The 22,227-nt window shown below is 45.7% G+C and overlaps 2 protein-coding genes across 2 annotated transcripts; one reads left to right on the top strand and one right to left on the bottom strand.

The window, feature by feature from the left end:
* The first annotated feature begins 149 nt into the window (after positions 1-149).
* JHY (junctional cadherin complex regulator) lies at positions 150-13,784 on the top strand. Its single transcript, XM_050322844.1, has 9 exons — positions 150-188; positions 1,195-1,577; positions 3,789-4,218; positions 7,261-7,353; positions 8,697-9,055; positions 9,701-9,962; positions 11,790-11,870; positions 12,528-12,653; positions 13,437-13,784. The coding sequence occupies exons 2-9, from the start codon at positions 1,231-1,233 to the stop codon at positions 13,635-13,637; spliced, it is 1,899 nt and encodes a 632-aa protein (XP_050178801.1). The 5' UTR covers positions 150-188; positions 1,195-1,230; the 3' UTR covers positions 13,638-13,784.
* Positions 13,785-19,510: 5,726 nt separating this feature from the next.
* Positions 19,511-21,511, bottom strand: BSX (brain specific homeobox). The gene is made up of 3 exons (XM_050323070.1): positions 21,117-21,511; positions 20,084-20,280; positions 19,511-19,750 (listed from the first exon to the last, which is right to left on the bottom strand). The coding sequence occupies exons 1-3, from the start codon at positions 21,382-21,384 to the stop codon at positions 19,511-19,513; spliced, it is 705 nt and encodes a 234-aa protein (XP_050179027.1). The 5' UTR covers positions 21,385-21,511.
* Between the last annotated feature and the right edge of the window lie 716 nt (positions 21,512-22,227).

Genomic DNA, 22,227 nt, shown 5'->3' with positions numbered 1-22,227 from the left:
TCCCATTTTTGGGTGGAAAAGCGGCTCCTCCCGGGCGCTACCACTGCCCCGGCCGGGGCGGGGGGGGAAGGACGCGCTCCCCCCGCTCCCCCCCGCGCTTGGTACGGGCCGGTCGCGTCCTCACGGTTCCCATGGCAACGGCTGGAACGGCCGGGAATGGGACCGGGAATGAGCCGGGAACGGAGAGGGTGAGAGGGGATGGGAGACCGTGGGAGAGGGGATGGGGACAGGGACAGGGAGAGAGGACATGGGAAAAGGGATGGGGACATGGGAAAAGGGATGGGGGTGAGGGGACCAGGGACAAGGGACTGGGAGAGGGCTGGGAACAGGGGACTGGGGTGAGGAGACATGGGATGAGGAACTGGGAGAGGGGAAAGGGACAGGGGACATGGGAGAGGGGATGGGGACATGGGAGAGGGGACCAGGACAGGGGACCAGTGTGAAGGTCCCAGCGAAACGGGACAGGAACGGTGGAGTTGGGATTGGGAGAGGGAACCAGGGTAAGGGGACAGGGGATGGGGACATGGGACTGGGCACACCTTGGGGAACACACAGCCTGGCCTGGCTTTTCTCCAGGGGCTGAGGTGCTGCTTCAGCCCCAGAGGGGCTCATGGAGGGGCAATTCCCAGTGAGATTCCACTTTCCTTGCCCGCCCCAGGCTCTGCCCCGCTGTGGGTGACCAGTGATGGAGCCTTTTTCCTCCCTCCCAGACACTTTACCTTAATGACTTATGAACACTTCAATCAAATGTAAAGAAACTCTCATCCTAATTTACAATTTTTTCAGTTCTTCTCACTGTGTTGTTCCCTGCCACACTTCCTAGCTGATTTTGCATGTCAAGATGGTATCAAGTTGAATAAAGAGAACATACAGAATTTATTGTAACTCTCAAAAGTTAAAAGATGACATCTTGTTGCTCTGTCTCAGCTTCATTTTCCTTTTCAAAAGCTGTTTCTGCATTATTTATGACCACCAATAGTTTAAGATTTCATAGCAGTTGCTGCATAGGGACCTTGCTATTAACTGCTTAAAGAAACATGAGTGTGACAGATGAGAATAAAGAATTGTTGAACAATAAAAGGTCAAATTCTGAGCCTTAGCCAACAACAATACCCACAGCCACAGCTTTTTAATAAAAATAATCATTATTATAAGGTGAACAACCTTGTTGTTTGCTCTGTTCTCCAAACACAGGGCTGGCGTAAATAAACCATCGGTGCAAGCCACGGCATGAAACCTTCGGCTCTGAAGCACATCACAGTTTTTTCTCCCCACACTCACACCCTGAATAAAATCCACGTGCCCCCCAAAGTCCTCGTGCCACCCGTTTTCCACCCTCCGAAATGGAGGAGGGCCCTTGCCGGGGAAGGGGGATCTGCCTGCAGCCCGCAGGACTGCCGGGACTCGGACGCTGAGAGCCTCCCTGAGGAGGGACAGGACCAGCTGGGGCTCCAGGAGATGATCCTGGACAACGAAGAGCTGCTGGGACTGAGTTCTGATGAGCTGGACAGTGACAGCCTGGAGGAGGTGAGCTCGGGAGAATACCCCAGCCCAAACGGAGCACAGAAGGATCGAGGGTAAGGCTTGGATTTCAGTAGATGAGCAGAGCAGTTCTGACACTTTAAACCCTTATATGTTCCTCAGAATATACATGGCATTTCAAGACCAATTTATGTTGCCCAAGTGCTATTAAAGCACCTACAGACATAGTTTTAGAGGACCTACAGGCATAGTTACACAGCAAGATGGACGATTTCATCTTACATTCATAATTACTATGCCCATTTCTCAGCATATCCTCAACTTTTATGATGTTGGCTGAAACATAAAATGACCTATGACCAGTCCAGGAGGGTAAGATGGAGAAGAAAACATCCCTCTCAAACCTGTAGGGCAAGTTAAATATGAGTCAGAGTTGCCCAGCAACCAGCAGGGACATCCATTGTCCTGGGGGCATCACCAGGGGTTGGACTTCGTGATCTTTATGATCCCTTCCAACCCAAGATATTCCATGATTTTCCAGTCACTGCTTGCAGGGAGAACTTGGAGAGCAAGACAGGAGAGAAAAAACCAAGACTCAGTACTGGGCAATCCTCTTCTCATTCCTTACAAAAAATGCTGAACAAACCAGGCCACTTCTGTTTGAAAACTTATAGGCAAAAATTAATGGCTTGAATAAATGCAGTTTTGTCCTCATGGCTGTGTGAATCTAAAAATTTCCAGAGTTACTGTCACCCTTAAACATCCTTTAGAAAGCGTTAACTTGGTACATAAAATAAAATTTAATTTGCTGCCGTGTGCATAAAAGGTTTAACCCTCTATGAATTGGGAATAATTCTCAAGTTTAGAGGGATTAAATTAAACCTGAAGTAATAATAATGCGCAGTTTCAATTTAATTGTCTATTTAAAATAAAATGACAAACAAATGAAGGCTAAATGATTAATAGCATGCTTTTATTCACCTCCTCAACAAGCAAAATGGCCAGTTATTGAATATTTTATTGTGAGTGCAAATGATGTTAATTGTACTAGAAACATGCTCTAATTTTTAGTAATTTTTTTGACTGAATACTGCGCTGAATGCGAGGCTCTTCATTAAATGGAAATTTGATTTTATTTTGTTTGAACTTAGCCCAGTAAGTACTCCAACCCAGTCCATTAACCAGAGCAAATATCACAGCATATACACACGAGCCCCCCTCTCTCCATCCATTACTAACCCTGGAATTTGAAGGGGAAGTGCTGCATCTGTTGTCTGTGCACCACACTTTTGTTGAGGAGCAGAGCCCATCTAACCTCCCTCTCAAGTTGGGCTGTGGGGAGGTTGTGAGGGGGGAGGAATAAAAGGTGCCCTTTTTGTCTGGGGGATGATTAGGGCTGAAGGGGCTCTTCACACTCCTTCTGTCCCCATGCACTGACCGGGGCTGCAGCCCCCAATTGAGCCCACGTTTCAGCACAAAGGGGCTCTTTAGCATTATCCTCTGAATCATGGCAATTATATCACATATTTCTGTACTCAGTTCTATTTCTGTTTACCTGCAGTGCGTGGCAAGGAGAAATAATCATGTTTTCCCCCGTTTAAATCACCTCCTCTCCACCACGAGGCACACCAGTGGTTACCTGAAACGAAAATGAAACGTTATTTTTGTTGTCAGGAGCCACTTGAAATACAGGCAGAGGCGTGTCACTCAGTTAGAAACATGAATAAATGGTTTATGGAAACGTTAATAGGATTAACTGGGCCACACTTTGGAGAATCCAGCACATCAGGACGGTTCTTTCAGTAGGGGCTGAAGAGTCAACCAGGTTTCAGTGCCTATAAATGTCACTCTGAAAGACTCATCATGGCAGTGCCCAAGAAACCAGGGCTCTACTGCAGGTCCAGTGAATGAAAAACAGTCTTAAAAGCTTTTTCCTCCCACATTTTTTACTCCTGCTACGTCCTTCCCCATCTCCTGGAAGCCAGTTTTTATGTGTTTGGCTCGTGCCATTGGTTTTCCTCCTGTTGGATCAGATCATAAATCATAAATTGAACCAATTGTGGATTTTTTTTAAAGCAGAGCATCTGTGTTTGCTTTATGACAAATGTAAACCAGAGCAGCGATTTGGCCACTTGTTATAAAAAAAATAGGCAAACCCACAGCCCTTTCTTATTCATGTTTTTCTACACTTAGTTAAAAGTTTCTACTCTTAGTTAAAAGTTATTTCAAGCCTTTCATTGCAAAATGAAATCATGTCGAATTTGTGCAATTTGTGCTGAACAATTGTGTGTTTGTTTCTCAAACAGGAAAAAACAGTCTGTGGACAAACATTCCAGCCAAAGGTACAATCCTAAGTGGAAGAACACAAGAAAGGCAGGGAAAGCATCTCAAGCTGGAGGAAGCATTGTGGACTTTTCACAGGAGTCATTTTACCTCCACTCCAGTGGCTCCTCAGAAGAAAAGAGCCAAGAGGAGGCAAAAGCCCAGGATTCATTCTCAGAGTTTGATTCAGAATTTTTAAGCTTTCATAACCCAAATGTCCTGGTCAGCAATGAGCCCCTTGGGCTGCAGACCAAAAAGAAGGAATCTGCAGATGGTTGCCAGTCCAAAGATCGACCACAGAGAGCAAAAAAAAACTTTGTGAAGAAAAATAAACAGACTTTAGGATTGCCCTCAGAGAGGATAAATTCCTATCTGGAGTTACACAATAAAAAGCAACAAGTTCTTCAAGAGCAGGTGGGTAATTCTGACATATTTTTGTAAACTGAGGACTGTCTGGTATTAAAATGCAACGTAATTACAGCTCCTAATGAACCATTATACACGAGTTTGTTGCTTTTCCTTGCTACTTATTATGCTTAATGGGAAGGTGGGAGTCACTGGATCGCTCCAGGAGTTGTGGGATAGAAAATTCTAAGCTTGGAAAACTGCAGGGACTTTGTGCTTGGAGTGAAAGTGCTGCTTCCCAGGGCTAATGAACAGTTGACACAACATTAGAGGGCGTGTGGTGACTGCATTCCTCTGACAGGAACAGTGGACAGGCTTTCTTCTAGCAGGGCTATTAAGAGCACTTGTTTTTTTCCAGTTATAATTTGGCTGATGGCAAAAATAATTAGTGCAGATTGCTGCTAATTAAAGCTGTGTTGATATGATTATGTTTGCTCCCCCAGGAAATTTCTGAAAATCTTTCATATCTGAGTGTTGGAGCCGGGGATCAGGACTCCATTGTGTAGGCACTGTTCAAAGAGATGTAATAGGGAAAAAACCACTTAAAAACAGGGCTGTGATACAAGAATTCCTTGCTGAAGGGGCCATGGGGACAGCAGAGCTGTGACATGTGGCACACGTGTTTCTTCTCTCAAAAACTTGATACAGCCACCACATCAGGGGTTTTGGACTCCCTGGAAATGTCCAAGGCCAGGCTGGACAGGGTTTGGAGCAGCCTGGGCTGGTGGAAGGTGTCCCTGATCAAGGCAGGAGGGCTGAACCAGATGATCCTTGAGGTCCCTTCCAAGCCAATTCTGTAACTCTGTGGTTCTGTGAACAACATCACCACCTGTGTGTTCACTGCACAGGAAGAAGCCCTTACCTGTCCTGTTCTTAATCCATTGCTCCATCTTGCTGGAAGGGGTGAAGGAAGACTTGAAGGAAGCCTCTTGTTGGCCCATGAACCAACTTTGGCTGCCTCACCTGGAAAACTTTACCAAAAAGTGCCTAAACACCAAGGATGTGAAGAAGCAAACAAGCCACATCCTCTGCTGAAGCAACCAAACTGTTGTTTCCTAAACTGGATTAATCTGAGCTTTGCAGGGGGTTGAAGCTGTTTTTATTGGTAGGATATTTTTGTTGATATGACACTGGTGCTGTGGCAATGAAACAGTGAAGTCAGTACTTTGCAGTTAAAATATTGGAGTTAAAATATTTGCAGGATTTACACCTGTCCTCCCTATGCATACGGGCTGCATGTCCCAAAACATACCATAAACGTGTTCTGATCTGTATATTTACTAATTTATACAGCATTTTATAAAGCATCAAGTTCTTTGCAGCGTTGCCTGATTCTTAAAGAACCCGATGATGAGTTTCTTTGAGAGAGAGAGAGAGAGAGAGAGAGGAAAGAGAGAGAAGCAGTGGCCCAATCTAGCTCAGCTGTACTCAATCTGAGTTGCTTTCCTACCTACAAGCCCCTTACTTCAAAGCCAGGAACATAATGTACAATTTTTTAATGGCTCTAGACCAAGGCACTCAGGCTCTGTGTGCACCGTGCCTTACCTCAGTGTAAACACCTAATCAAGATTGCCTGTGCTTCGACAATAGCAGCCAAATGCAATTCGAGAACCACAAGCCTTTGAAGTCCTCACTGCAAAGGCTGGTTTTCTAGTCTGGGATAATGACATGCCATGATTGCTGTCTTTGTTGTATCTTTTCAGTAGAGAAGCAATTACGGGCCTCAATTTAACAGAATAGGCATTACACAGCTTATGATTCTCAAAATGCAATTTCATTTGATCATTTTCTCAATTTGATTGGTATTAATAGAATGGTTCACATAAAAAAATAAATAAATAAATAAATAAAAAATGCTGGCAGAGGTTGTGTCCTGTTCCTCTTTCAAAGAGATAATGTAGAAGTATGTTTTACCTGCCCAGGAAACCATCAGTGCAGCGAGTCAGTTGGTTCCACCAAAACCATCCTGCTGACTGCAGAGCTGGCTCTTTCCACAGGTCAGGAAACCTGCCTTGCAAACCTTTAATTCGCTTTGTAGTTTCTGCATTTCCCATTTGGAGCCAGGGGGTCACCCCAAAAAACTCAGCAGGAAACCCTTTTCTTCCTTGTCCTGATCTCTCATCCCACAGGGAGACTCGGCTTCCAGGGAGGATTCCACGCTTTCTTCCCACTGATTTCACCCTTCTGATTTTTAATTCACAGTCCTCTTGGTGACAAGTGTGTTCCCAGTGCAGGTTCTGTGGGAGGGTGGGGCAGGCACGCAGTCACCTGTCGTGGTGACACTGCCCCACTCGTCGAGGTCACTTGGCAGCATAGTTTGGGACAACAAAAATACAAGGGAAAAATTTTTCGAAAAAAAAAAATTGTTTTCCTGTGATGTAATAGAGTGGGGTGGGAAAAAAATGATGCTTTCAAGGAAAATGTTCATTATTGCTGTATTTACCAGGGCAAAAAAAAAAAAAATTCCTTCAAATCAGATTTGCAGCCATCCTGCTCCCACAGCTGTGGCCACGGGAAGATGTTCTTGTCTGTGAGCTTATTTTGCCAGGTGACATGTACTGGGTGCTTTATTCCTGCAGCTTTCCCTGCCCTTTTCTCCCAGTATTACTGTGGTTTTTTGCCATCTCTTTCTGCAAGACTTTCTCAGGCCCTGGCAGTGGGTGGGGTGTGTCATCCATCAGTATCTGATTGCTTGGCCGGGGATGGTTTCTGCTTGTTTTTCTGTCATTAGGTGCATCCACTCCTCCAAATGGAGCAGCCCAGACATTTGAGACTCACAGGGAGGTTTCTGTGCTGCAAACTTCCTGCAATTTTCTTTTCCTCTCTCTCCCCTTTAAAAGCAGAAGCAACACTCCCTGATACCACACAGTTGTTAATCGGGTTTTTGCTTCTTTTCTCTTTTAACCATGTATTTTCTTGTTGCCTATTATATCATGCCTAACTTTGGGATTTTAGTTTTAATAGGAGGCAAATTATTACTCATTCTCTCCCCAAGATTTTTAAATCCTTTCATTTCTTTGTGCTGTTGCCATAAACGTTCTTGGTTTTCAGGTTACAGATCCTAAAACAGTTGATGAGGAAGAACCACCACCCCAGACTGTGAAAAAGAAGCCTAAAGACAACCTGAAAGGGCAGCAGCTCAAGGTGCCTTTTGGATAGAATTTAATAGTTTAAATATATATGTAAAATCATTGAAGTTTGGATATTTAAAGCTGTCATCTTGTTACTTTTAAAGTACTGCTGACTGACAAGAAATCCTTGAATATTTATCAATAGATAATCACCAAAATTTAGTGCATGTGCCTTATGGACTGAATATTTTTAAAGCAAAAGGGATCCCAAATGCCAAGGAATTCTGAGCTTAAAGGATCTTGCCTATTTATGACATTATTTAGTGAATTTATGACATTATTGAGTTGATAACAATGCAAAATCACAATGGTACAAGGTCATGTGTGATGGTTTATGAGGATTCTGAGCTAGAACTCAATTACTGACTTATTTGTCCCCTAAAATCCCTGTGAAAACCAGAAGTCACCATAAACCAGAGAAGAAGTTGGACTCACCTCCTCTGTACACATAAATCTGTTTTCTGCTGGCTTTAAACCGATGCAATGTGAGTCTTTGGAGCAGTGAAGAGACCAGGTTATGATCACTGATGAAAAAACAGGAGCTTTCATCGGGAGAGATTTACTTTATATCTGGAATTTCAGGGGGGAGAAGGGGCTGTTTAAATGGGAAAACTTCAGCTGCACCTCCCTCTTTCCACCAGTGACCCTCAACGTGCCAGGACAGGGATTGTTAGAGCAGAGGGTCCAGCTAACAAGTGGTCCTGTTGGCTCCAGTGCTAAAGTTTTCCTTTTCCAAACCCCCCTGGTCCATATGTGGATTTAATTCCTGCCATCAAGCAGTTGTTCTGAGTGCGTGTGCCTGTGTGCAGATTGCGAGTGTTGCTGACAAAAGAACCCTGGGAGGATGAAATGGAGGATTTTAGAGCTGCCAGAGATTAAACGGGCTGAGGGTGGATTTGTGTGTTTCCAGGTCTTTCCTCAAAGTGGGCGACACCTGACGCTGTCATTGCAAAGGGATAAATCTTAAATAAACTCCAGGTTTAGAGGAGGGCAGTTTAGCTCACAACAGCAGCCCTGGTGTGATTAAACTCCTCAACTATCTCTTATCACCCGGGTGATGTTTTGCAGGGTACCAGGCAGGGAGGAGGTTTAGAAATAAAGTCATTCCTATAATTGACATCAGTTTGTTCCTACTGTGGATCAGTCTAAAAAGTGTGCACAAAGCCATCTTCCCCTGAAATTTGGGACAGTTTACTTTCATTAGAGAGTAAAATCCAAGAGTTGATTTGATTTTTGGAAGAGTTTCTCCAGATGGTTGACAGTCCCCAGGGTTAGGAACAGGCAGTCCTGTGCATTTAAGGGCTCCTGTTGAACACCTAAACTGAAGCTCACCCCAATTTTGACAATTTGTTTCAGGATCAGCACAACAAGTTCTCCCAGAGGAATAAAGCAAAACCCACTGGGAATCTCAATGGAAAAGATTTTCCAGGGAAAGGCAGCCAACAACCACCAGGAAGAGCAGCAGAACCGAAGCCTTGGCACCAGAGTGCCAAGCAAATACCAGGATTTCAGGCTGCTCCCAGGCCAGTGGAGCAGGTCAAGAGCACTGCCCTGCAGGAATCTCTGCATCCAAACCCTTCTGCTGGCCCTGACACAGATCCAGCAGCAAAATCCAGCACTTGCTTCAGTAATTCCCCAATTTCAAGATGTTTTCAAGAATTGAAGGATCAAATCCTGCTTCAGGACTGCAAAAAATACATCCATGAGGATAAAAGGTACCAGAATTACGATTATCAGTAGTTTATGGTAAGGGCATAAATGTTGAAACAGTGTTATTATAACACTATGATGCCCAAAAAAATATAGAAATGGACCATAAAATGCTTTAAAGCCCAAAGTATAAAGTTATTTTGCTACCAGCCTGCCACTATAGATTACTATTAACTTAAGATTTATGTAAGATTTCTCTCAGTGCTCAGTGGGCCTGACCCAAAACCATTTAAAAACAGCTTTCCTTGGCTTTACATAACTTTGCATCAGGCTGAAAATCTCCCCATCTGTATTTTTCCTTTTATTTTGTGCAGTTTCCATACACTTGGGTGGAAGGGAAGTCAGTCATTGTGAGATACCCATTTTTCCATCTTCATGCTCCCAGTATACTCCATGTGCAGGTTGCTTGTTGAGCTACCTGCTGTATATAAAATATATATAAAATAAAATAAATAAATGTATAATAAAAATAAAAATAATTATATAAAAATTAAATAATAATCTAGATCAATAATAATATATAATAAATATATACTATTTATAAAATTATGAGAAATATATTATATAAAAATAAATTTATATAGAAACACATATAAAGCATATAAATGTATATCTCACTTTTTAAGGCCTCCTCATTCTCCTGTTCACAGCTCACCACCAGCCCCTTGTTCAACCTCCAGGTTCACCCAGATGATGGAGCAGCATCACCCAGGAATCCCTGGTTTGGCAGGAGCTCACTTTGCTGACAGGTGGCTGCTCAGCCTCCTCCCACCTCCAATCCCATGGTCACCAAGTGGCTCCAAGGAGGATCTGGAGGGAGGTGGAGGAAATCCACTGACAACAAGGAGGAGCAGCTCAGAGGCACATCTCATGCAAATGAAAAAGGAAACCCTGCCTAAAGTCAGCAAGAAGGTAAGAAAACAGACGTGGATTGGATGGTTTAACATCTGATTAATTTTTTTTTCCCTCAGTAATCCAAAATTCTTTAGGGAAAAAACAAAAGTGGATGTTTGGAGGAGGTGAGTCCAACTTCTACTTGTAACATTTTTGGGTTTATGGGAACTCCTTAATGCTCTCAGGGATTTTTGGGAACAAATAAGGCAGCAATAGTGGAGTTCTGCCCCAGAATTCTCCTAAACCATCACATATTTCATTGTTGTAGATTGTTTGGATCTGCCAGCAGGCAGCCTGGCCTCCCATCTGAGCACACCATTACCCTGGGCAGGCTCATTTGATGGCCAACCCAAATCTCCTGCTTTCCAAGGGATTCCCAGGGAACAGCACCAAACTGAGGGGATTTGTAAAGCTAACGGCATAAACACGATTCCAAGCCTCCTGATGATCCCATTTGGGTCTTTTTATCTCTTTTTGTCTCTTCTGTGTGTCCAGTTTCACAGTGGAACCAGTTAACACAGATGCAGTGGAACAGCATAAAGGGATCCCTGTGTGCCCATGACAAATTAAACGTTTAAGAAGTTTGCTCCAAGTCTCAGGGCAGACAAACTTAAGCTGGAATAATTATTCCTGTGTTTCATCTGTGTGTTGCTGCTTGGATGCCTCTAAGAAGAATTAGCAGGATTATGATAGTAACTGAAGGGCAGATTTCCATCCCTTTCTGTTCCCCTGAGCTCCAACCTTTGTTTATATCCTGTATTTTTGGTGGCTTTCTCACGCTTCATATGTGAGCAATGCCCAGAGAATAAGAGTGTTTGTGTCTCACAGGAAAATCCAGCTTTTCCTAATAAACAAATGCAGTTCTGCTCATCATGTGAAGTGAGAAAACCCTGATTTTTCTGTAGACAGCTAAAGGATTTACTCCTCACAGAAGCTAAAATTAAAAGTTAGTAATTTATGTCATGGGGTAGCTGACACAAAGAAACCTCAAACAGAAAGTTCAGAGCATAGAATTAGTTTCTCTGCAGTTGAGTTTATCCTGAACACGTGTTTTAAATAAATGCATATTTTACTTGCATATAGAAGAAATGTCTTGGTGCTTCTGCTTTACTCTGTGATTGAAATTACTGCAGAGCTGATCACAAGGACGAGTTTTTAAAACATAGTTCACTTCCAAAAATTAACCTGGTACTCTTGAAAGGGCACTTTTTATTAATAAAGAGTTATTTATCAAGGTTTTTATTAAAAAAGGACTTAGTATTAAAGGATCTTTCTATTAAAATATTCTGGAAGCATTGGGGTCCTTGTAGAAAGAAGGACTGAAGTGGCATCACCCATCACTCCTCTCTTCCTATGCACTTGTGAAGCTTTTGCTGTGCTCAAGGCATGGATTTTTCAACTGCCTGTGGACAATTTTCCACTGCAGTTTTGAGAACAAAGAAAGGTTACTATTACTATCAACACTGGCCTAGTTTTTTTACCACCAAAATCAGGTACTTTTATCTGCTTCTCTCACAACACCTCCTTTGGAGTCTCTAATAACAGTCAAAGGGGTCACTTTAAGCTGTTTAAAAATAAAGCTTCCAAGAGGTCAGTTTTGACTGAGAAAATGCTGCTTTGTGATGTGGATAATTGGCAATTTCCCGCCAAGATTCAAAGGAAATAAATGCAGTGTCCTCTGCCTCGTGCAATTAACTCAGTCTCGTTGGTCACTTATTTAAAATGACACGTGCCAGGGCTGAGACTGAGAGTCCATTTGAACCCTGCTCTGCTCCTGCTTTAATTATTCTCTCTATCAAACCATATAAAGGGGAATCTATCACTGCTGTTTGGTGGTTTTTTCAGCCATGTGGCCCCAAAGTCTGCATAAACCTGAACGTGAAGCTCGGGGGCCTCGGACCTGACTATGAAGCCATCAAAGAGAAAGTGAGTAAATCCTCTGTCACCTGCTCTGCTTTACAGCTCTGCAAAGTGAATTTACAGGCAGAGAAATCGCTGCTGAGAAGTCACTTGTGATTGTTTGGTGCCTCATATCCTTGGTTTTAGGTCTGCCTTGAGATCCTAAAGGGGGAAATTCAAATAGAAGGGAAGATGATTGCACCGTGGGTAATTTTATCCCTCTGATTTTGTGGTTCCAGAAGCAGGGACTTGAGCTGCACTGTCATTCCCAGTGCAGGAGGTCTGCCCAACCCTCAAAGTGGAAGTAGAACAAGTTGTGTAAACACAAGAAAGCATCTGGATGCACATTACTCTGTTGAAATGGAGGCAGATTGTTCCCAACATTCAGATGTGCCTGTCACGTTTCTGCTGAGCTCTATCCTCAACCCAGGGAAAAGCTCTTAAAAATGAAAAGCCACTAAAAAAAAAAAGCTGTGCCATTTATCAGGGTTTCCTGTTGTGTTCTGCTGAGGTGGGGGATCAATGGCATGGCCAGGTTAAACAGCAGCAGAGGTGTAAATGGAAGACTTGGTGGGGAAAAGTGTTTCATTGATGGATCCACTGAGACATTCAATGACACACCTTTCTTTTCCTCTTTTTTTTTTTTTTTTTGTTTTGTTTTGTTTTGTTTTGTTTTGTTTTCAGAAGCAGAAATTGAAGGTGCAAAAGGAATATTCAAAGCAGATTAAGGAATACAACATGAAAAATATTACTTTAGTTCAGAAGTTACCTACAAAGCCTCAGGTCACCCCTTCAGTGTCGAGACAGAAGGTAAGAACAGATTCCCTTTAAAATGCACACAGGGAGAGATTCTGGGCTTTGCACAAGGGGAAGGGAATCAGTTTAACTCAGAGCAGGCTAAAATAGTTTCTCCACTCTGATTTTCCTTTTTCCATGAAGCACAGATTTCCTCTTGTTAATTATTACCCACCTGCCCCTCAGGCTCCCTCACAAACGTGCCCATCGGTTCCACAGCTACAGTAATTGCTCTTATTTTTCCAGCCCACACAACATCACTTCAGCCTTCACTGGCCTCCCAAAATGGCCCAAATGAGCAGTGAGGGCCTCCATGGCATTGCACCCACACACACCAACCGAGGGAGCACCTTTTCCTTGCTGCAGGAATTAACAAAGCTCTGGAAATGCCATGCCTGAGCCATCAGCTCTGCAGGAGCTCACCTGCCTACTGGGGTATTTCTCCAAGGGGACAAAGGGAGCCCTGCAGGCTTCAGGAACAAAGAGGGGGGGTTTAATGTGACAAAGCTGAATTGTCTGGGTGTCCAAAGGGCTTTGGATTCCCTCAGAAGGCTTCCCACACACTCTTTCACCAAGAACATGAGACGATGCAGCTTCCACTTGAGGCATGGCAGGTGTTTTCCCAACTCTTGCAGCAAGCACAGACACCAAAAAACACCCCAGGTTAAACCAGGGCTCTCTCAGATCCAGGATTTCTGCAATCCTGTTGGTTTGACTCAACATAAACCCACCTAAGTATTCTTGGAAACATTGGTCAGGTTTTCTCCCCATCAGTTACCGCAGTTTTGCTGTTTTTAGGCACTGGAATATGCTAAGAAGATTCCAAGGCCAAAGACTTTCATGACAAGACCATCAGACAAAGAGGGGAAAGAGGAAGTTCAGCCCCAGAGTTCAGATGGAAGCAGTTTCCCCAAAATCCCATCCCTGGAGACTCTGCGAAGTAGACACGAGAAGGAGAAGGAGGTTGTGGCTGCCTTCAAAGCCCTTCATATCTTATAAGGGATATATCTGAAAATATCTGGGATATCTTCAAATCAAAAATGCCTCAACTACTTGATTAAGAGCTCTGACCATCACATATTGATTTACCAGCCCATTGAAATATGAAGTGGCTCAAGTTTAATCATTGGTACATTTTGGGCTCAGTTCTACCATACCTTTTTTTTTTTTTTTTAATAAAATAAACCTTTGCATATGTAGCATTTTAAATATGGTCTTCTCTGTTATATTTCTTTAAAATAACTGATCTAGCAGTTGCATCTTTCAGACTAATCAGCTGTTGGCTTGTCACAGCTGGATCATTTTTGGACAAGTCAAACACATGGACACGTCTACAACACATTAAAAATGAACTTCTGTCTCATATGATGATCTTAATACCATCAATATTTCTCTTTTTGAAGCACAGAGGAGATTTTGGCAGACTGTCCAGAAATGAAGCCAAAAATAAGGTATTACTGGTAAGGAAAAAGACCAAAAATATGCACCAAACACAGCAGTTGGTAATGATGCAACACTAATTATTCAAATATTACTCTGGTATTTATTAGGGAATAGTTGTCACATTAAGACCAAAATTTTGAAGCTTCATCTGGGACAAGAAAATTCCAACCAAGTCCTGGCTGAGCAGGCAGACAATCTGTTATTAGCCAGGAGCAGTTGGAAAATGTATTGGGTAACTAAGGATAATTGAGAGCTACATGTTGGAGAGGAAACAGCTTTTAACAGATTAAGTCTATAAAAATAACAACAAACAGATGGGTTTCTTATGATGGTTCCATCTCTTTAAGTTAGTGAGTGATGAATTAAGTCAACATGTGAAATGTGATTAGAACGCCCGGCAAGGGAATTTTTGGCTAAAATCTCCAAGCAAACAAGCTGGTTACAAGGCAGACAAATAACCAAGCACCTTGTGATTGGGTGTAACTGCTTTGTCCAATTTATTAGGTCCCTTTTTGTCTCTTTTTGAAGGGGGTTTGGCAGCTGGAAGTTTACAAAAAATTGGGGAAAGCTTGGTGGGAGAAGCACCTTCCAGTGTGGGGAGGATGCTTTGGAAGGATCACCTTCTGAAAAAGGTGAGGCTGCAGGGGGCATGTTTGGCATCCCCTCCCTGTGGAAGGTGGTAAAATCCACCCATCCCGGCTGGAAAAATGGTCCCATGCTCTGCCAGTGCTCCTACTTTTCATTTTTAAACCAAATGGTAGCACTTGGAAGCATTTCTGCTCAGGGAACCTCAACTTGTTGTTTCTGCTTAAAAGTGATAATCCCCCCTTAATACAAACCTCAAGTGCCTATTTTAATGAAACCTTCAGATGAATATCAAAGAGCTATTTACTCGTATCTAATATTTTAATGAGATTATATTCTCAATTTAACCCATTAAACCCCCTTTGATGATCTCCATGTTTAGTGTTTAGCCCCAGATGCTGGAGGTAATGAATATTGGACCTTTGATTTAATGAGAACTTCTGCCTTTCCAGCCTGACTCCCTTTGTATCCCCCTTTTTTTTTTATTTCCCGAGCTATAGAATCCAGTTAATTGAAGAAGTCTCTTATCACCACACATTAAGGAACCTGAATTAGCATCCCTTTTCTGATTAGAAAATGCAAGCAGACATTTTCCCTTTGATCTGAGGATTGAGTTGAAGTAGGCAACAGCCCCCTGAAAATGAGCTGATGGCCTTATTATTTGGCTGCCATGCAGATGCGTCCATGTGGTGCAAAATGCTTAATGTCTTAATTGATCACCTTCCTCCCTATCTGGCATCCCACTACCTTTCAGAGCTCCCATAAATTAGGGGCATCTCCCTGGGTGGGGTGGCTTTTTCGAACAAAACAAGGATCTTTTGGGGAGCGTTTGGGTGCTGAAATAAAAGCCCTGTACGCGATGCTGCTCCTGGGGGAGGGGTAGGTTTCTTTGTGAACACTGATCATCCCACAAAAATTTGGAGAAGCCTCTTCGTTGTGATGTTGTTCTGGGGGGGGTTTTCTTCCCCAACATATTGCAGCATCTAGGTGGAAAGAAAATTTTCTTGATCTCCCCCCCTGGGACTAACCCACATTTTTCCTGCACCCAGCAGAACCTGACTAACCTAGACTGAATTTATTTTAGTAGAAGAAGGGCAGTGACTTAAGTATCAATTTGGAAGTAAGAAGTGAAGCATTTTTGATAATATAGGTAATGAATTGTCCTTTTGATTTTGATTCAAATTGCTGGGAAAAGGATTTCACTTAGATAACAAAGGTACCTCAGTTACCCCTGCAGAAATGTATGTAAATTTGTATATGAAAAATGTCTGGTGGTCCCATGGCCCAACACAGGGCAGAGAGGTATTTGTGTGCATCATCCCATGGAAATTCCCAATATTTATTTGGCAGGCACTTTGTAGAGCCATCATTTCTTAATATTTAACTTCTGGGAGCATTGCAGCCCAGAGCACCTTCAGTGGTCGAAGACCTGGAGTCACTTCTACTGCAGTGACATCAGCACCTCACCAAAGGCATGGACAGGCTGCTGACCCCAACAAAAAACGTGGGTTTATCAGTTAAAAACATCAAATAAGGCAGAACCTCAAAGCCACGTTCCATCATCACATCTCTGAAGACAGAAGGTAAACCAGACAAGGTTATGTCCAACTCCTGCAGTCATGGAATACTTGAACAAGCTCTAATGTCCAGCAGCCCACAAGCCATTTGGTTGTTATCATCTCCTAGTAGGGTAAATTTTACAATAAATTGTTCTACAATAAATCATATAGTGGCACAAAGAATTATACCTTTTTTATTATTATTTTATTACCCTTATTTCTCTTTTCTCACTTCTGCGCCAAGCAGGCTCAGGGACAAATATTTGCTCCAACTGCACTGATCCTGTGAGGAACTGCACCCACCCCTGGAAATGTCTCATTCCTTAGAAAGAAGATAAATCCAAGACAGAAATCAGCCACTTTTTAAGCCCAGTAAGACCATCCAAGCAGGAGTTTGCAGCTGGTTAAGGTGATGCTGTTTGTCATTGCCACCAGAAGAGAGGAAGAGCAAAGTCAAAGCTTTAATTACTATTCACTTTATAACTGCCCACAGAACCTGCATATCTGATCTGCTTTTATGTAGCTCTGGCTACAGAATGAAAAAATTTGGGTTGGACTTGCTTTCCAGATCCCTAAAAGTTCAAAATGTTTAGGGCAGCGGATGGGAAAGTGTTTAAAATTACAACAGCAAAGGTTCAAGGAAGGATTTTAGATTGCTTTTTGATTTTCTATAAGGAAAACAACAAAAAAAAAAGGTTAACCACTTAGATGTTAAATGAACTAACAGGAAACAATTTCATTTAAAAAAGAAAAAAAAAGAAACACTGAAGAATTTTACTGAAAATCAATCTTCAACGGATTTCTTGAAAAATAGGAAAATCCACCAAGATTTCCCATTTCCAGCAATTATTTCCTACAAGCCACTTCCACTCTAACATTTCCCAAATGAAGACATTAAATATTTTTTTAAAAGAGAGAGGGAAAGAGGTAGCTCTAAACAACCCCTCTCCTGCTCCTCAAGCTTTTGGGGAGAGCAGGAAAAAGTCGGGCCGTTGTCATGGAATGAGGAAGGACCAGGAATAAAAATTAATTTCGCTTATTCTGAGAGGAAAAAATCGCTGAAACGAACAAACAAAACACCAAATCCTCCTGTTGCCTGCAAGGCTCAGTGCTCACCGCTGGGATGGGGGACACCCCTGGGGTTGGGAGCTTCCCATTCTGCCTGTGTTTGTCGCTGAGGCTGCCAGAAATCAGCGGCTTCGGCTCTAAATAGGATTGTAGCTTTAAACATCACCCAAAAAGTGCCTAAAACCGCCGAGAGGGGGAGAAGGGCGGCTGTTTGTGGGGTTTATTTTATTGACCGGCATAAAAACTTCGGGAAGAGAGTTCCTACAGAAACAGTAGAGACCTGAGTGTTATTTGAGTCGTGTTCTGCCCCTTCCTGGCACATCACCGACCCCCAGAGCAGAGCCAGGCCAGCCCTGAGCTGTGTCCATCCCCACCCCTGGGAACAGCAGTGGAAACACGGTCAGAAAAATACGGTGGTGAAAATATCGTGGTCATTTTTAGCGGTTCCCAACGGAGCACACGCTCGGGGGAGGCTGACAGTGAGCACAGAGCGAAGCAAACAAAATACCCGGTGGGCAGACAGGGGAAAAACAGCGGCGAATTGAGAGGATTTTGAGGCAGTTTCCATCACATCCCTGCAGGGTGTTGGGAGAAGGGAAGAGCCACGGAGATGGGAGAAGCATTTTTCAGCCAGAGATGGGAAATGACCTGCTGGACCCTGCTCTTGGTTCCCTGAGCTCCTTCAAAAAAAACCACGCCAAGGCTGCAGGAGGAAAGTGGTTGATTTACCTTCTGAATCGTAATTTTTAGGGTGGCGTTTTGTTGGTGAAAATTATTGTCCTGAAAGTATTCATAGACACCACATGAAAGCTTTTTCTGGATAGCCAGGATTTTTCCTCCCCACGATGTGTGATCTTTATTGTTTTACATGTAAAAAAAAAAAATAAATTAAATAGAAGAAAGAAAGAAAAACCCACATAAATGAAGCAAACATACACTTTTCAATCATCTATATTTTATATATTAAACAGGGACTCGTTTCCCCCTCACAAAACAACACGTCCCGTAATCCAAAATGCCCTGAACGTGCTGATAATGCCAGACAATCAAATTAAATTCCCGATTAAATAAAAAGATGTAAAGAGAATAAATTAGATAACCCAACGAGACATCGACATGCCACCGGGTTGTTGTGCAGCGAGGGCTGCACAGGTGATTTTTGAGCCAGAACAGCCTCTGCTCCAGGTTTTTGTGGAAGAAATCCCCAGTCCGACCATCTCCTCCCCGGAGATGCGCTGGGAGCGCGGCAGAAGCTCCGCGTTTCCCAGTCCGGCAGCACACAAAAATAAATGATAAAAATCTTAATTTACCTGGAAATTAAAACCATTTCCCTGGCAGGAAGATGAAGGCAAAGCGAGGGCTGCCGGTGGCTGCTCTGTGTGAGCGCGGCACGGAGCGCAGGGAGCCGGGGGGAGATGCAGGAGAGGGGGAACAGGAGCCAAACCTGGAGCGGGACCAGCTCCGGGGCTGTTTGAGCGGAAAAGGGAATATCCGGAGTTGATTCCCACCTGGAAGCCGGGAAGGAATCCGGCTGCCAGCGTAGGTGTTTCTCCAAGCTGTAGAAAATCCCTTTTGCTCGCCGGGAGCGCGTTCGCTCCGAGCATCCGCGGAGGGACCGAGTTCTTGGCGATGCTCCCCCTTTCCCCTCGTCCACATTGGAATTAAATAAACCGTAATTCTGCTCTTACCTGTTTCTTTGAAGGGCTTTTCTACAGTTCTTTTTTGTTTGTTTGTTTGAGTGTGTGCCCGTCCTGGAAGCTCTGCCCGGGATCAGCGCTAGGGATGGAGACGGCGAGCCCAGTGCATGGAAAGAGCGGCGAGGATTTTGGGATTCGGGGAATGGGGTTGGGGCTTGCCCTGCCTGCCGCTCCCAGGAACGACAACATGCTGCCACGAGTATACATTTATTTTAAACTCCGGGAAAGTTCGGGGAAGGGGGAAAAGTCCGACATCTCGAGGGGAAGGGCGAACCTAAAGGAAACTCGGCTTAGTTTACTCCCCCCTCCACCCCAACATCAGATTTCCAAGCGAAGCTCAGGCTTGGGGTGATGCGGAAGGGAACCGGCGGTATTGCCCTCACCCCGGGGAGGGGAGGGCACCAAAAAACCTGTGCCCCCCTTCCCTGTGCGCGTTCCTCAAGGCTGGGGAGGAGGGGGCGACCTGCGGGGTCGGCGCTGGGGCAGAAGCGCCCGGGAGCGCAGGAGAGCCCGGGCAGGGCTAGAGGCGGTGGGGGCAGAGATCCGCCTCCTCCAGGATGTCCACCTCGTCCTCGGGGTCCTGGAGCAGGAAAGGGCCGGGGGGGCCCTTGCGGGGCTCGGTGCCGGCCGGCTCGGGCAGCTCGGGCTCGGGGGAGCTCGGCTCCCGGCTCTCCTCGCCGCCCGCCTGCTTCGGGTCGTCCTGGGTTTTCCGCAGCTGCTTTTTGTGCTTCATGCGGCGGTTCTGGAACCAGGTTTTCACCTGGGGAGAGAGCGGGAAAAGAGGGGAGAGAGAAGGAGAAGAGAGGGGGTGTGGGGGGAGAAAAGTAATAAAAATGAAAGGGAGAAGGATGCTGGATGGGATGTGGGGATGCTGGAAGGGATATGGGGATCTTGGATGGGATGTGGGGATGCTGGAGGGGATGTGGGGATGATGGGAGGGATATCGGGGATTCTGAATGGATGGGATGTGGGGATGCTCAGTGTGATACAGAGGATGCCGGACGGGATGAGGGATGCTGGAGGGGGTGAGGGGTGGGCCACAGGTGCCAGACCCCTTTCCACCAGCGTGGTACCGGTCCCCGCAGCCCCGTACCTGGGTCTCGGAGAGGCTGAGGGCCGTGGCCAGCTCCACCCGCTCGGGCGTGGAGAGGTAGCGCTGGATCTCAAACCTCTTCTCCAGCCCGGAGAGCTGCGAGTCGGAGAACACGGTGCGGGCTTTGCGGCGCCGGCAGTGCTTCCCGGGCAGCTCGGCGTGAGCGTGGTGCTGGAAAAGGGCTGGCACCGGCATTCCTGGGGGGACACACGGCGGAGACCCCGGGCTGCGGTGGGGAAGGGACTCGGGGCCGGGGGGAACCCCCCGGGGAGGCTGGGGAGGCTCGGGGTGGGCTCTCCCCCTGCCTATTTTAATTCTTTTGGTTGTTTTTTCGTTTATTTCGTTTTTGAGGTGGATTTATTGGTTTGGTTTGGGGGAGCCTGTTGCTTTTCCAAGCGCTTCGAGCTCACCCCGGGAAGGGGAAAGCAGCGCGGGCAGTGCCCGCAGCGCTGCCACCGGAGAGGAGTCGAGACTGCACCCTCCCGACAACGAAACAACAACGAAATGGGCATGGAAAAACACAAGGGAGCCCTGGAAAAGGCTGGGAGGAGGAGAGCCGTCCTCCGCGGCGCCGCTGGCGCACATTCTGGGCTGCCCAGTGGGAAACTTTTGAGGTTTTCTTCTTCCAGAGCAAGGAACGGGCCCGGGGAAGAGCAGAGCCCCGGGATGCGGGAGAGGAGCGGCACAGCCCCAGTGGTGGAAAAGCGAAGCCCAGTTGGACAGCGCAAGGAAAAAGAGAGGCTATCAGTCCCAAAATAAAAGCGATTCTAAAAAAAAAATAAAATTAAAGTCAAAGACGGGGAAACCCTCAAGATTTCGGGCAGCCGAGTGAACGATGAGCCGCAGAGCGATGGGTTACTCTGCCTTCTCCCCACTAACGAAGCCGGTGCTGCCCCGGGGGATGCAGCCAGCGTGTCGGTGAGGGGTGTAGGAAGATGCCCACCCACCCCAGAGGGGCTCGTCTTTCACTCTTGTCCCCACCCGAGTCCCCACCTCACCATTCCAAACTCCGCCGCGTCCCTCCCGCACTTACCCGAGGTGGTGAGGAAATAGGGGTGGTGGTGATGATGCTCCGGCTTGTGCAGGGCAGGGTGCGGGTGAGGCGCCAGCAGGGTCGGCGTTGGCATCAGGGGGTACCCATAGTCCAAGAGGGGCACGCGGGAGGCCAAGGAGCCCGGGAAGTGCTCGGGGGGCACCTCCCGCAGGGGTTTGGGCTTGTGCAGCAGGATGTCCTCGATGAAGAAGGAGGTGGGCCTGGGCGCCGACACGGGGTGCACGGGCGACGTGAAGTTGAGGTTCATGTCGTTCGTGTCCCCCCACGGGCAGCGCGGAAGGGAACGAGCCGGGCTGAGCTGCCGGAGGAGGGAAGAGAGGAGGGTGGGTGGAACGAACCCCGGCGCGGAAGGGAATAAACAAAAATAACGACGACAAAATAAAAAAAAGAATAAACAACAAATTTAAAAAGAGACGGAGTAAAAATAAATAACTATAATAATTTTAAAATATATATACATATAAATAAAAATATCCCCCAGCCAGAAATAACCTGGCGGAGCCGGGGGAGGCGAGGCGGGCGGGTCGGGGATGCGCGGGGCGCTGCGCGCCTTTGAGGCGCGGTGGGAAGGGGGTTGCGCTGCGAGCCAATGGCGAGCAGGGGGGGGACGGGCCTGCCGGGCCACCCAAACCACCCCGGGGGCGAGGAGGGGGCGAGGAGCCGCTTTGGAGCCGCTCCGGTGCCTCGTAGCATCCCCCGCAGCCCGCACCGCACCGGCCCCGCTCAGCCCCCTTGGAGCGTTTTCCCAAATCTCAGTGTTATCTCCTTTTTTTTTCCCCCTTTATTTTTAAAAAGAGAAAACTTCGGGGGAAATAAATCAGCGGTTAAAACCGCTCCTAAACCACCTCTAACCTGTGCCCCCGCGCTCAGGTTCTCCCTTCCCGCTCAGCTTCTCACCCCGTCGGGGTTTTGTTCCCTTCCCTTCCCCGCTCTCTGTTGAGCCAAGACCTTTTTTGGTGGTGATGGGGGGGGGGTGTCTTTCCTCTGTTTGTCTTTTTTTTTTCTTTTTTCCCCCTCTAATCTGTAACATTCATTTCCCCGGAGTCAATTTGCTAAAATGAGGGTGATACGCCACATCATAGCCGAGATA

Source organism: Myiozetetes cayanensis, unplaced genomic scaffold (assembly GCF_022539395.1).
Source record: "Myiozetetes cayanensis isolate MyiCay16 unplaced genomic scaffold, myiCay2020 scf29, whole genome shotgun sequence".
NCBI classification, from domain to species: Eukaryota; Metazoa; Chordata; class Aves; order Passeriformes; family Tyrannidae; genus Myiozetetes; species Myiozetetes cayanensis.
The sequence above is the reverse complement of the archived record's forward strand: the minus strand, read 5'-3'. Positions and strand labels throughout refer to the sequence as shown.